This window comes from Amblyomma maculatum, chromosome 9 (assembly GCF_055883805.1).
Source record: "Amblyomma maculatum isolate TAMU_Amacu chromosome 9, ASM5588380v1, whole genome shotgun sequence".
Taxonomy (NCBI): domain Eukaryota; kingdom Metazoa; phylum Arthropoda; class Arachnida; order Ixodida; family Ixodidae; genus Amblyomma; species Amblyomma maculatum.
Window position 1 is genome coordinate 7,548,337 of NC_139352.1, and position 13,370 is coordinate 7,561,706.

The following is a 13,370-nucleotide window of genomic DNA, read 5'->3' on the forward strand; positions in this document are numbered from 1 at the left end:
AAAGAGCAGCGCTAGATCAAAGACCACCATTCGTGCTGCCATATTTTCATTGCCTTTCTTAAGAAGGTTGCATAAGGGTATGATTCATGTCGCTTGTTTTACGCGCGCTGCAAAAAAAAAAAAAAAAAAAAAAAAAAACAGTGTGTTTACTACTGGTCAATGCAAAAAAAAAACAAAAATACGCATGGTTCACACTTCAGTTCCGCCTTTAAGGGCATGACGCGACAGCGTAGGCTTCCAGCCCACATATAAAGCCTCGCTCTAACCAAGCCGTATGAACGTGCCTGTGTGGCGTATAGGGGTAGCGTGAGTGCAAGTGCCTTGCCAGGCTGATTCTGATATCCCCCTCCCATATGAAAGAAGAGGCCCGAGTTGGCAGCTCCTGCCAAACGTAACGTCAGGCAACCCTACCGTTTATTCAGTGCGCGGCCATGTCAGCTGCCAGCGGCATGCTCGTTATTTTTCGCTTACACCACTAACGCCGACGCCGTATTTTCGGTGAATGGGCCTTTAATTCTATCGCGTTAAAAATGATTCCAACTCTTACAGAAAGAACCATCAGAGTAAGTTCACTAAATGTGCCTTCAATGTGGCAGAACAAAACAGCGCAAACTTCACAATGGACAGAGAAGGGCAGACGAGACACAGGCGCAGCGCCTGTGTCTCGTCTGCCCTACTCCGTCCATTGTGAAGTTTGCGCTGTTTTGCTCTGTGATGAACCAACTAGCTCGAGATGCTGCCTTCAATGTGGTCTACAGTATACGAGATACCTCTGTCATGCTGTCTGCCCTACATAGATGAGCCTTGGCGCTATTCTAATGAGTGCGCTCTAGGGCATAAGCGATCCATTAGCACCGGTCTGGGCAGATTTCTCCCTTTACACTGCAAGAGCTGTTAAAGAAATGGCTGTTTATGTTATGTAGAAAAAAAGACAAAATTTTGATAGAAAGCAGAAACCGAAACGGAAAGAGAAGTTATCGAGGCATACTACATGGCCAAGAAAGGCGGCAACTGTGTGAGCTCCTCATCTTTATGATCACCAAGAAAAAAGACTGAATCCTTAGACTGCCACATTCGGGCTCCTAAGCAGCCTTATTACACACGTGGTGGTAGTGGTATTTTTCTCGTCACTGCCTCGTGCACGATTCCTTTGTGATTGCTCATTGTTTTACTATGTTGAAGGCCCTTATATGTACCGTGTTTTCATTAAATAAAATCAGTTGAACGTTCGCCCTCTTTGTGTCTTTTTCTTCTGTCTTCTTTGCACAGATCTGAAATTTCTGAATCAACTTTCCCCGCGCTTATTCTGTTTAGCTCTCGCCAAGTGTCGACAAAAGACGATCACCAATTGCTGACGACTGGTGAAAGGGCGGCGGTCAAGCTGATGGACACCTCAGCGCCGCAGAGCATACAGCTATGAGCGTTCACTCTCGTAGCGGTGGACATTTCGTCGTCGGCACGCTGGCATGTGTGGTGGCATTATATCTTCATCTTCCTTCCCTACTTGCAGGATTGGCACTCTGGCAAGGCCTGGTTAACTCCTCTCTCTTTCCTTTGCTACACCCTTCTCCATAACACTCCAGAGTTTGGAGCTGCGCTCACCCGTTCATTTTTGAGTTCACCTCTCGGAGACGAGACAGCAACTGTAGTTAATTACCTGTATATAATTATTTTTTTCTCCTACAACGCAAGTCGATATGAAATGTGCGCCTATGTTCTGATTTCTCCTCCCGGCACTCACCTCTCACCTTGAGCGCCACCGGCCGATGGACGTCTGGCGGAACTCCGTTGTGCGCCTGGCACACGTACCAGCCTCGGTCGGAAAGAAACACCGGGTCCAGCTGCAGCGAACCGTTCTCGGTGACACGCACCCGGTCACTCTTCGCCACGGCACGCTCGGCACCGTCCGCTGCAAGGTATTTGTGAGGAGGGAGGAGTGAGCTGAGTGCTTCAGCATATGTGCACGTCAGCTTCAGCTAAAACTTATCAACAGGAAACTAAAGTGCTCTGCAAAATATGGCAGCTAAAAAAATGTATTCAAGCCTATTTTCTTATTTTTCTCTAATCGCCTTCCTGAAGACATAATTAAACCTATTTGTGGCAACGCTACCCATGATAACGTTCTCCATCTGAAACAGCGCACAAAAACACGAAAACACAGAGCAAAGCAGGGCGGACAAGAGCGCTATTGTCCGTCCTGCTCTTCTCTGTGTTCTCATGTTTTTCGTGCGCAGTTTCAGATGGATCGCTACCAACTAGCTCGAATTTCGACATTACTGAACTGTATAACGTTCTTCTGAAACCGCATAAAATAAATAGCAACGTTTTCCAAAATGCTTAGCTAGTACTGTAAGGAGGAGTATTTTTCAAGTCACTTCACTGATTATTAGCGGCAATATAGTCTAAAGAAAATAAAACAAGTTTTGTAAAATGATTTGCTTAATGTTTGCTAGACGTAAATATATTCTCAGCTCCTTTTAGACGTGTATATATAAAGAATGGCTTCATAACTCACTAGGATCATGAATGCAGAACAAACTTTCATAGCACAGAACCAAAAACAAAATGCCAAGAAGGCGTGAAGTCTAAATTACAGCTGAAAGTACGGGCATCACCCATCTTCCTACGAGTGATCATGGAACGGAAGACGAACAACAACCGCATAAATGCGTGGGAATTGACACGCGACCGGGTTAACCAGGAAAAACGACACGCAAGCCGCGCAACTTCGGACCGCGCCATAAACGACCACTTCGCAAATGAGCGCGCAAACATCGAGGAGGAAGATTTTCGCAATGCGCAATTATATAGAAGGCAGAACGCGCTTCGGGATGACGTGACACGTACGCGCTGTGTATAGTGTCTATAGTGGTTGTATTAGCGGCCCCGTCATTTTAAACCGAGCCACTGCGCAACGCGGCGCCGGCGTCAGCCAACTTTCTTTTTTTTTTTTTTTTTTTCTCCCAAGGACATCGCCGCCTCTACGACGAGCAGCCCATTGCGATGTCATCATCAAACACGTGTATACAGACTAGAGGAGCGACGCAGAATCTTCCCACGCAGCTCGGATGTCTCCCGGCGGAAAAGGGTTAGCAAAAAGAACATGGCGGTGGGGTGGGAAGAAAAGACGGAGGGTCGAGTTAAAGACCGAAGCGAAGATGCGAGTTTAAGCGAGCGGCCATATTGGCCATTGTAAGCAGCAAGAAAAAACAATAAGTGGGAAAACGGCCGCTCGTGTGATCAGCACGGAAGAGCAATTGGCATGTTTGCTTCTTGGATGTAAAGTACGGATAATCGTAATTATTTTGTTTATTGCCTACTTTCCCGTAGGAAGGATGCAATCATTTAGGTGGTTAGAACTTACACAACACGCATGCGAAAATTAACGGCATAATTCACAAATCGCTTATCTGGCATCGCCGTGTTAGCCAATAGCGATAGTCGGAAATTCGGATTACCACTACCAAGCCGCCGTTCAGTCACCAACCATTTTCGCCTGCGCTGTTATCCCCTGACTTCTGCTCGTTTAAGGAAAGGGTGAGAGTCAGAAAGAATGGTTCTTGGACACTGACTGCACAATATTCTCGCGTAAACGAGGACACTCGCAGTTGCGCCAGAGGCTCAGGATCCAAAAACAGGGTTCGAGCTCTCTCGGAGCTAGCGCGCTTCTTTTTTCCGACACCCCTGCGTGTCAATTCGTCGCCAGCGCATGCTACAATATTCATAATAAAGACTATGTATATCCATACGAAATTAAACAGGAGTCTTCTAAATTGATGCAGCTCGCGTTCGAGCGCAATATGTAAAATTTTGTTTCGTGCTACTCATATTTCTTTCATTTTTTCACATATGTTTTTATATGTATATATACATATATAAAATAAGGTGGGTTCAGAGTCTTGCAACTGTGTTTAGGAGCAGAAAAGGTTATATTACTTGACGACGACTAGAGATATGCGTTTTAAGCAAAAAAAAAACTGATATTGTTCTTTTATTTCCTTTTAGTTCATTTAAACTTCCAAGGATTAACGTTTTTCCATAGCCTCAACATTACAAATTGCGTTATAACTGGTAATGCTAGTCGTGCTCCTGCATTGCATTGATTGGCATCTATTGGACATTTTGTTTGCCTACGCTTCACAGTTTCCGCGAGAAAGTAGCACAGCTGTTCAGAAATTCTTTTCCCGTAAAAAGTAATCCGGGGAACTTTATCGCCTTTACGGATATGACGCGATAGCGTAGGTTATCAGCACCGCTCTAACCAAGAATGTGCATCCGTGTCCTAGGGGTAACAATGCAACGGTTCTGGCAGGCTGGTTCTGATATCACCCTCCCATATCAAAGGAGAGGACCGAGTTGGGAGCTTCTGCCAAACATCATGTGCGGCAATGCTACGTAGTACACTTAGTCCTCGCCTTTCGCTCACAACGCCAACGCACGCGGATGGCCGCCGTAGCCGACCCAACAGCGTTAAAAATGCAGATACAGCCTCTGAAAACTCCCTCCTTCCCAAGCAGCGCTTGGGACTAGTTGGTACGGCATGTTAGCGCGTCCACGGCACAAATCCCGCAAAAAAAAAAAAAAAAAGACCTGATGAAGGATTTAAAAAAAAAAAAAGCGCTTTTGAAGTCGCGGATACAAGAGTAATACCCAAATGGAATATCGAGTCCATGAAAACTAAAATTATCTATTAGAAGATTCAAACATTTAACAATTAACGATGTCAAAAACAACAGTCTGCACTTTGTTCTTATTTTTTTCTTTTCACATAATTGATTTTTATATCCTACCTTAAATATTCGGCTGGACTGCTCCTTATTTATAGCAACAACCAAGCAGTGAACCCTCGGTACAATGAAGCCTATTTGATTTCAATTACTGCTCGAGCTCCCACCTGCCGTCACGGCATATTCCAATTTGCGTGCAATATAAGGAGAGGCTATGGCCATCATCATCCCGCTTTAAGGCGAAAGCTTTATACGCCTCATTAGATACGAAATACTGCAGCGTATTCGCAGAAAATGTGGTTCCGAAATCCTGAGTTTGGTCAAGAAGGGCTGTGACGTCATCATTCAGGAGGTTAATCAAGAGGATCCAAATTCGGAAGGGCCTCCTGGCCAACGTGACTTCACAGATTAAAAATATTAAGGAAAACACGAAGTTAATCAGGGTGCTTCTTGTAACCAAAAGAAAGCAGTTGAGCTAAAAAGCAAATCTGCTTAGTTTGTATAGATGAAGAAACAAATCCAGGACATAAGGATTTCGAGGCGGGCATACCCCCCACAAGAAGGCTCTTTTTTTTTTATGTAATACATCTAGCTCGATTAAAAAGCCGTCGGCGTAATAGTACTAGTAGCAGTCGGCCCCGCGCGTCAGAAATAGCCGGGGGCTGCGTAAAAAACAAAAACGTGTCATAATAATTTCTGGTTCTAGTGGTTGATGTTTTATTGCTGTGTGATGGGCAAGGATGAGCTAGTGATATTGTTGTAAATAATGATTAATTGATGAATTAAAGAAAGGAAAAAAATTGGAAAAAGGGAAGTTCAATGATGTCAATTTGCTCAGAATGGGAAGCCAATGTTTGCTGATGCTAATGTATATAAATGTATAAAAATTAAGGAAAAAATAAAAATAAAAAAGTGAAGAAAAAACATCGTTCGTGTTTCAGTTCAGTCGTTCAGTCGTGTCCGACTCTTCGTGACCCTAAGACCATGTCACGCCACGCTTTCCGGTCTCTCACTATCTTTCTAACATCACATAAAAAAGTCAAGAAAAAACATCGTTCGTGTTTATGGAACTCTATTGCGTCGTACTCTTAACGGCGGAGCTTAAGTGTCCCTCTAATTTTCATTTTAAAAATGGTAGTTATTAGGCTGAATATATGGTATGTTTAATAGACTATTGACAGAGAACGCCACGAAAGACATTACAAAAATACAGAGTAGCAGAGCACGTGAGAGGGAGTAATGCAGAGCACTTCACCAAGAGAGAGTGCCAAAATCAATGTGGTTCAAAATCAATGTGGTCATACACTTCCCTCAATTGAGCAATCATTTGTCTGAAATGAGATTTTGTAGAAAAAAAAAACTGATTCACTGTGACGTTCCGTCATTTCAGTTTTCCATAAGCTGCGTTCCAATTAAAAAAAAAAAAAAAAAACATATCAGGAGGTGCATCAAAATATTGCTTGTTGGCCCAAGCCGCATAAAGGTGGAAATAATGAATTCGTGATGCAGTCAGTGTTTGTGACAGTTATGACAGTGAAAACAGCAAGAATTGAGAATAAAAAAGAAAAACGAACAAAACTACCTATGTCACATTCGTGATTTCTCCTTCGCAGCGCGCAAGCGGCCGTACCTGAGTGCCTTGCGTGAAGTCTCTTTAGAAGCTCAGCGCCCAGCTTAGAATTTTCTCGCTCAAAATCCCGTGGCCGGATGACGTGCTCGTCGAGTGAGTCTCGGTAACCGGTTGCACAAACGAGCATGCTGCGGTTCTGGAGAGGAGGAAGTGTCTCATCCCCTCGACCTGCAAAAGGTCCTCAATGGTAGCCATACGGAGCTCTAAAGGGCCTTGATCATGATGTCACTTGATCGATCACAAACATGCGGCAAACAGCCGAGTACAGGCAAAAGGATATAACGGCAGACGAAAGTAGACGAGCAGTGGAAGTTGCGTAGATTAAAAGAGCAAGAAACACTTTTAACGACGTCTGAGTTATGTATCTTTTTCCACAGATTGCTCAAGATAGGGCAACACCGTCACCGAAAAAGTTCTAAAGCGTTGCAATCGATCACGTTTAGCCTGCTATTCTGCATCCATCAATCCGTTTCGTTCAATAGCTAATACTCTTAACTTCATGTCTCCGGCGTAAAATAAAAGACAGAAAAGTTGCAGAGGCGAGTGCTCAGAAAAGAGAACATAAAGAAAGAGCCTTATATTTGCTTCTTGTTCTGACTTCACAGAAACCCCTCGCGGTCAGCTTTATTTTCTGAACAAGGGCACCGCTTTCTTCCCTTCACTTACATTTCTTCACACCTACACAGCAGCGGTAGTGCTATTGAAGTACCGCGTCATGGAATTCTACCTGTCAAATTGGTTTGTTCGCCTTCTTTCAACTGAGTAGTCGGGCATATGTGTCCCTAGCCATCTCCTGCTGTGACTATCTTTTAGGATGGTCAAGGCCGAACGCGTGCAGCGGTTTCCTCCCTCGGTTGACGACGACGAAGGGTTCGTCTTCTTACCAAGAAGCGCGGCTTGCTTCAAGAACATCCAAGCGGCACAAGAGAAGCCGAGACAGCGCACCCGAAAGCACACGCATGTCCGGAACTGGGCGCGGCTTCAACCACCCCGCGCGCGCCGACTCTCAGCGCGCCAAGTATAAAGCAACCTGACACGAAACTGAGGGAGTGCCTTCGCCACAAGAAGCACACTCTTCACATTCGTTACTCCCGTCAGCCCTTCCTTGATTCTTCTCTTCATGATTTTTATCTTCATTTTCTCTCTCTTTTTTTTTTTTTTTGAGAGGCACGTTCTCAAGCGCTTTTTAAATGGGACGTGACGTGACGCCTATCTATATATGGCTGAAAGAATCCAGTCCGTCTCCGGTTCTGTCCCCTATGTTCGAATGTTCAAAAGTTTGGAATACTTAATCGAATGCCCCTCATTCGATTCGTCAAATGAATCAAACAATGCGAGCTCAGTATTATTCTAAATTAATCGAAAAAGTTGTCAAGATTTCCAGTAGCTTTTAAATAACTAGCCGGAGACTAGAATAGGCTCATGTAAGCTATTCAACGACGGCTTTAATGACAGGACCCACTCCGAATCCTTGATCGCGGCGTCCTGCCACGATCAGTCTACGCGGCGAAGAAGGTACATCGCCGGAACGCAAGTCTATTGGGGCTGTGGCCTTCATAGCGCTTATGCTATGGTCTTCTTCAAGGCTGGGCGACGCGATAAGGTTTCGCCAGGTATGGCACGCCCTCAATTCACGCTCAACTTCTCGGTCAATAACCACAATTCTGGCCTCTCTCACTAACTGAATTGTGTCTCTAGTTTCTTCACACTCGTCATCTGCAGCGAGAGGCAATTTTTCTATGGATTGGCTTCATTTTGTGTGCCTGCTCAAGTGGAGACAGTTTTCTTTTTTTTCAACGGCGACAACCTTAACGCAACCAGTTAAAGCACCGCCACTAGCTCTTCTTTGCTTTGAATAAATATTTATTTTGCTTGAATATCAGCTATAAGCTCTTCACAATAATAGCAACATTAAAATCGTATTGGATTCGCTCCTTCACTGTTCAATTCTTATACGATTCAGTAGCAAAGCTAGCCATTACTATTCAATTTGGTTTTGAAAAAAACTACTATTCACGCACCCATAGTAATAGGTACTAGCCCCCAAGCTAAGAATAAATTGAAGTCTTTATGATTACTTGCGTTTCTAACTACTGATTGATTGATTTATAGGAAGGAAAAGGCGCGGCAACTGTCTCACTTGTTTTCTGTGGACACCTCAACCGCGCCGTAAGGGAAGGGAGGAAGGTGGGAGTGAAAGTGGAAAGAGAGAAAGAGGAGCCGTAGTGGAGGGCTACGGAGTAATTTCGGGGATCTTTAACGTGCGCTGACATCGCACAGCACACGGACGCCTCTCTTTTCTAACTACTTCACTACGAGTTATGCCATCGACAATGCTTGGATCACTAGGGCTATGCTTGAGCACGCGACGACTTACGAAGGCCGAACAAAACCGAATATGAATAAGATATATATCACCCATTAGCGTATGCACCTCGATCTGTTGAATAGGCATCGTCGTTGCCGTGGCAATAGCCCAGAATTGAGGAATGAGTAAAAAAAAGTGCTCACGTACTTCGGGTCAAAACTATGACGCAAATGTTCTATATGTTCATGGTGGAAGCAATGCTCATACAGGACGAAGCAAGGAGCACAACGCAAGTCGAACTCTGCAATCTTCTGAGTCCTGCATGCAGAATTCAGGATGGTGTCATACCATTTCGCTCCCCATTGAGCATACACCTGCTCGTCAAATTGGGGGTTAGTATGGGATAGGGATTCGAACCAACGACTTGTGTACTTGAAATTGTATGCAGTCCATCGAGATGTCCACCGAAAGGTGGGACAGATGTTTAGCCTTCCTTTCCGCATATACCAAACCAACTTATGATGTTTAAAAGTGACAAACTCTGTGTCAGTCTCTCAATGCCGAAAAATTCCCGGAATGAAAGGGCGGGGCTAAGGACGCAATCGCGTCTATTCTTAAGACGCTAGAACGTCGTCCTAACTTTTCCTTCTGCTGTATTGATCCTGCAGTAGCTGGCCTAAGCAGCTAGGACAGCTAGGATAGGTTATTTTTCTATGCGTGAAACGTACTATATACGATTACATTTTTACATTTACGTCCCCATTGCCCACACATCTTTATTTGCATTTATATTTTTCGTTTGTAGGATTTATAACGTCCCAAAGCGACTCAGCCTATGAGAGACGCCGTAGTGGAGAACTCCGGAAATTTCGACAACCTGGAGTTCTTTAATATGCACATTTATATTTTTATTTTCACATGCCCAGTGCCCATAAATCCTTGCCCGTACTCCGCGAACAGGTCTGGATCGACATAAAGTGCTGAAGTGGATAATAATAAAGAGTACCCACGTCTTTTTAATCGCTCACTGCACTCATAAGCACGAAAGAAGCAGCGTTGCCAGAATGGTGGTCCTAAAATAGAGATGCTATGTAGGCTCGCTTCATATATAGTACATCTAACTAAAACTGACACGCAGCAGCACCTTGGTTTATGAGGGGTATCTGAATGTAGGACGGAGCAAGCGAACCATATTAGCGTTGCAAAGATGACATGAAGAAGAAAAAAGAGCAGCAAACGAAAAAGTATTAACATATATAACGACAACGCAAGCATGTGCTTTTGTGGGAGCCCACTTCACCTCGATAAACGTCCGATATAGTCCAACACTGATATCTGACGTAAGCAAGATATGCCGTGGCACTGTTATGAACAGATGACGGTGAAGCTAGAGGTAACACGCAAAAGAAAGATTAGAAAGGAGCTTTCTAATTTTAAGAGGCACTTCGCAGTCGTCCATTCACGAATGAAACCCGAATACATCCTTTCACGTTATGTCACAGAAGATATAGCGTGAAAGCATGAAGCGTCATGTCATAGGAGATGCTTTTATAGCACCTCGATACGTGTGTTTGGAAGCCACCACCGGCTGAGGTTATGAAGTGGAAGCGCTGTCCATATAAGGGCGCGCAAACAAATATTTCAAAGTACCCTTCCGGGCGACTATTCGTTAACTGTTGGCCGGTACTTCGAAGAAAATTTCGGCATATGCTAGGTCATTTCGAAGCTATGCTTTAAGATTCCATGGCAAACGTGTGCTGTGAATCATCACGAACCTCCAAATGGCGCTCTATTCTCAGGAGTTTCGTAACACGTTCAACACACGCGCACGAAATGAAAACTACAGCGTTTCCTTGGATCGCGCAACATTTTAATAGAGTACAACATGCTGCCGCGTGCGCTGAATTTACTCGCAAATACAGTCGTGCATTCCGGCCAAATCATAGGCAGCTGTCTACATGAAAAGCAGTCCTGAAACGGCATCGTAAGCGAACGCAAGTGAACCGCGCCGTCCCGCAGGCGTCGGCGCTGATGCATGTAGGAACACTAGGCTCCCTTAAGTCCGGCTTCCGGTGTCCGCGAGCGCCATTTATACTCCGTTTCACAAGTTGTCCGCAGCACTACAAAAGGCAAAAGTAATCTGAGCCAATCAGAATGCCGCGCAAAAGATCGTGCTCCCGCCCTCATATACCGCCGTCGAAGCGGGGGAGAACAACCGTGTAGTAGGCGTCACTCTGATTGTTTGCAGAGTTGCAAATACTTATATGTTTGTAAACGCGATGGTGGCCAATTGTGTAGCTTACCTGCCTGTATGCCGCCTAAGCAGGAGGCTGGAATAAACTAACCACGCTGTCCAAATCAGCTAGCAAGAATATGAAATACAAGCTTCAGATAAAAAATGATGGCCTCGAAGATTATACTGCATTCGTACAGTAGCGTAATCCAGACGTAACATGGATTTGTCTGCAAGTTTTCGCACGAAATTTAAATTGTGGAAAAAGTAAAAAGGGGTGCAAAATTGGCGACACCTTTATCACGGTCGCTGTACATCGGAATTCAACCCCATATAAGGCCCCTGTACACATCTGAACGGTACCAGATACATGGTGGTCTGAATTCAGGCACGGTAGTAGATGGGAGGCGGCAGGGGTGCATGCTCCAGCTTCCGGTGGCAATGCTACCCAGGTTGGCCTGGCGGAGCGGGGGCCGCGGATACTCGATCGGTGTTTTAGCAGCAACTGAAGCCTTCCTTCGTGCAGAGGAAGGCCTCAGTTGAGGGTGCCGCAACAGGTAGCGCGTGGACGCTGCAGAAGCGTCGTGTTCACCGATTATTTGCGCGACACCTCAGATCTAATCTGCCTCCTGAGACACTGCGCTGCGACTTTGGGTGGTTCTGGCGCAAGTGTAATGGAAGCCTGCTACGCCTTGCATGAGACGACGCCCGGCGCAGCTTGGTGCGTTCGGACGTTGCATTCACAGGAGAGGACCTGGGCGTACGTCACACAATGCGAAGGGAACAGCAGGTGGCAGAGTGCAGCTTCCCGACGTTCTGGGGAGAACACACGGTTGGAACTGCAGGGTTGGTTGGGGTGTTCTCACCATTGCGCCTACTGTGATTCGATCGCCACGGAACGACACTCTGAGCTCGGTCGGAGCGGGAAAATCCTTCCTTCACTGCCGCTCGGCGTTGAGTTGGCAGCTCTGATTGTAAGTTGCGGAGATAGGCCTCGCGCGGTTGACCTTGAACGCATCGCTATTTTTATTTTAAGCCTCAAATCTATTATACACACATTCTCCCCACACCTCGGCTTTGTGCATTTTACGATGCCAGGTGTTAAGACCTGTAACCTGTAGGCCGCTCCTTTTCATGAAATGATATCACATCAAGTGACCAGTTAAGCCCTTGAAACATGACCTCTTGTAAGACCTTCTCTGTCTCGTCACAGTATGGGCGGACCAGTTAACAGCTGGGTTTCCCTACGTGAACGCCTCTTCATGTGTTTTTCGTGCTAAACTTTTCAATTCAGGCAGTGGTGTCGGGTTAAACTTAAAACATCTCCTACTCCCTCTTTTCTGTAGTAGTGATATGTAGAAGATATATGCTAAATTTAGGAATTGTGTTAGGGGTTGAGGACATCCTACACCAGGGACACAACGCGCAGCTAATCTGTCACCTGGACAGGGGCTATCCAGACCCGCGAAGCTCATCGATGATCAACTATAGGCGTTTATGAAATGTCTTCCTCAGATTCACACTGATATAGATTCCTTGCCACAAGTTGTTCCTATTCAATGAGATGGCATACCGCTTTATATGGTATACCTATATTGTATACCTTATATGGTATACCTCGTATACTGAGCACTTCGGATCGCCAGGCCTTCTTTACTGAAGTGACACACTGCTATCTATTTCGAGCACAAAGTAAATATTCGCTATCACTACATTAGGCGATCTCTTCGAATCCTCCCAGTCCCTGGTATATCTCTCATCGCCCCCACCTAAGCGTTCTTCGGTGCATGCATTTATATGTATACAGTCGAAATTTCGCATATCCTCTACGAGGCTACCGAGCTCTGAAGAAGGCTGCTCACACTCGGCAAAGTGAGCGTGCAGCACCTTGATCGAATAAGAAAAAAAAGAGTATATTCAAAATAGTTCACAAGACTTTAAACAGCTTCGATTGTCGTGACTAGTGCTGCTGGAAAGTGCGGTGATTTGTGTTTGTTCTCTTCATTTAAAAAAACTTTCGTAGGGCCTCTCATGTATCGGCGCCTTGGTGCATGCGTCGATAACAGGCATGTCAATGTCATACGTTGCGTCGTTGCGGTCGGAGGCATTTCAGCACCGAGGCACTGACACTCTTAGCGGGAAAAGAGGTCACAGGTGCGCACTGTAAAGGAAATGTTAAAGCTAAAAGGTTAGAAGGGTGGTCTCCTTATTCCTCACAACATCGCTGAGGGCGTTTGTGAAACGGGTGGAGACGCTCCGTGACATTTCATCTTGTGTACTGTGCGCAAGGAGTTCCGGACGTTTGTCTGTGATTTGAGTGGAGCAAGTTTTCTTCTCTCTATCGGCGATTTTTTTTTTCTCGGCCACCTGAAGACCAAGCGTCGATCCATTAAATAGCCTGGCGTTCAGTCTCTTAACTTCTATCTTTCATTTCACTTGCCTGTGAACCACTAAAGGAACTGAGCATTCTAG

General features: G+C 45.3%; 1 protein-coding gene across 2 annotated transcripts in view; it reads right to left on the reverse strand.

Moving 5' to 3' along the window:
• Window positions 1-13,370, reverse strand: part of LOC146178193 (cell adhesion molecule Dscam1-like) — a 54,049-nt gene that overhangs the window by 15,508 nt on the left and 25,171 nt on the right. Inside the window, exons 4-5 of one of the 2 annotated variants that reach the window (XM_084578007.1) lie at window positions 6,358-6,525; window positions 1,742-1,909 (exon numbers count right to left, since the gene is read on the reverse strand). In XM_084578007.1, the coding sequence (XP_084434133.1) occupies window positions 1,742-1,909; window positions 6,358-6,525 (336 nt within the window). The remainder of the gene's footprint in view (window positions 1-1,741; window positions 1,910-6,357; window positions 6,526-13,370) is intronic. The other variant, XM_084578008.1, reaches the window with a different exon arrangement.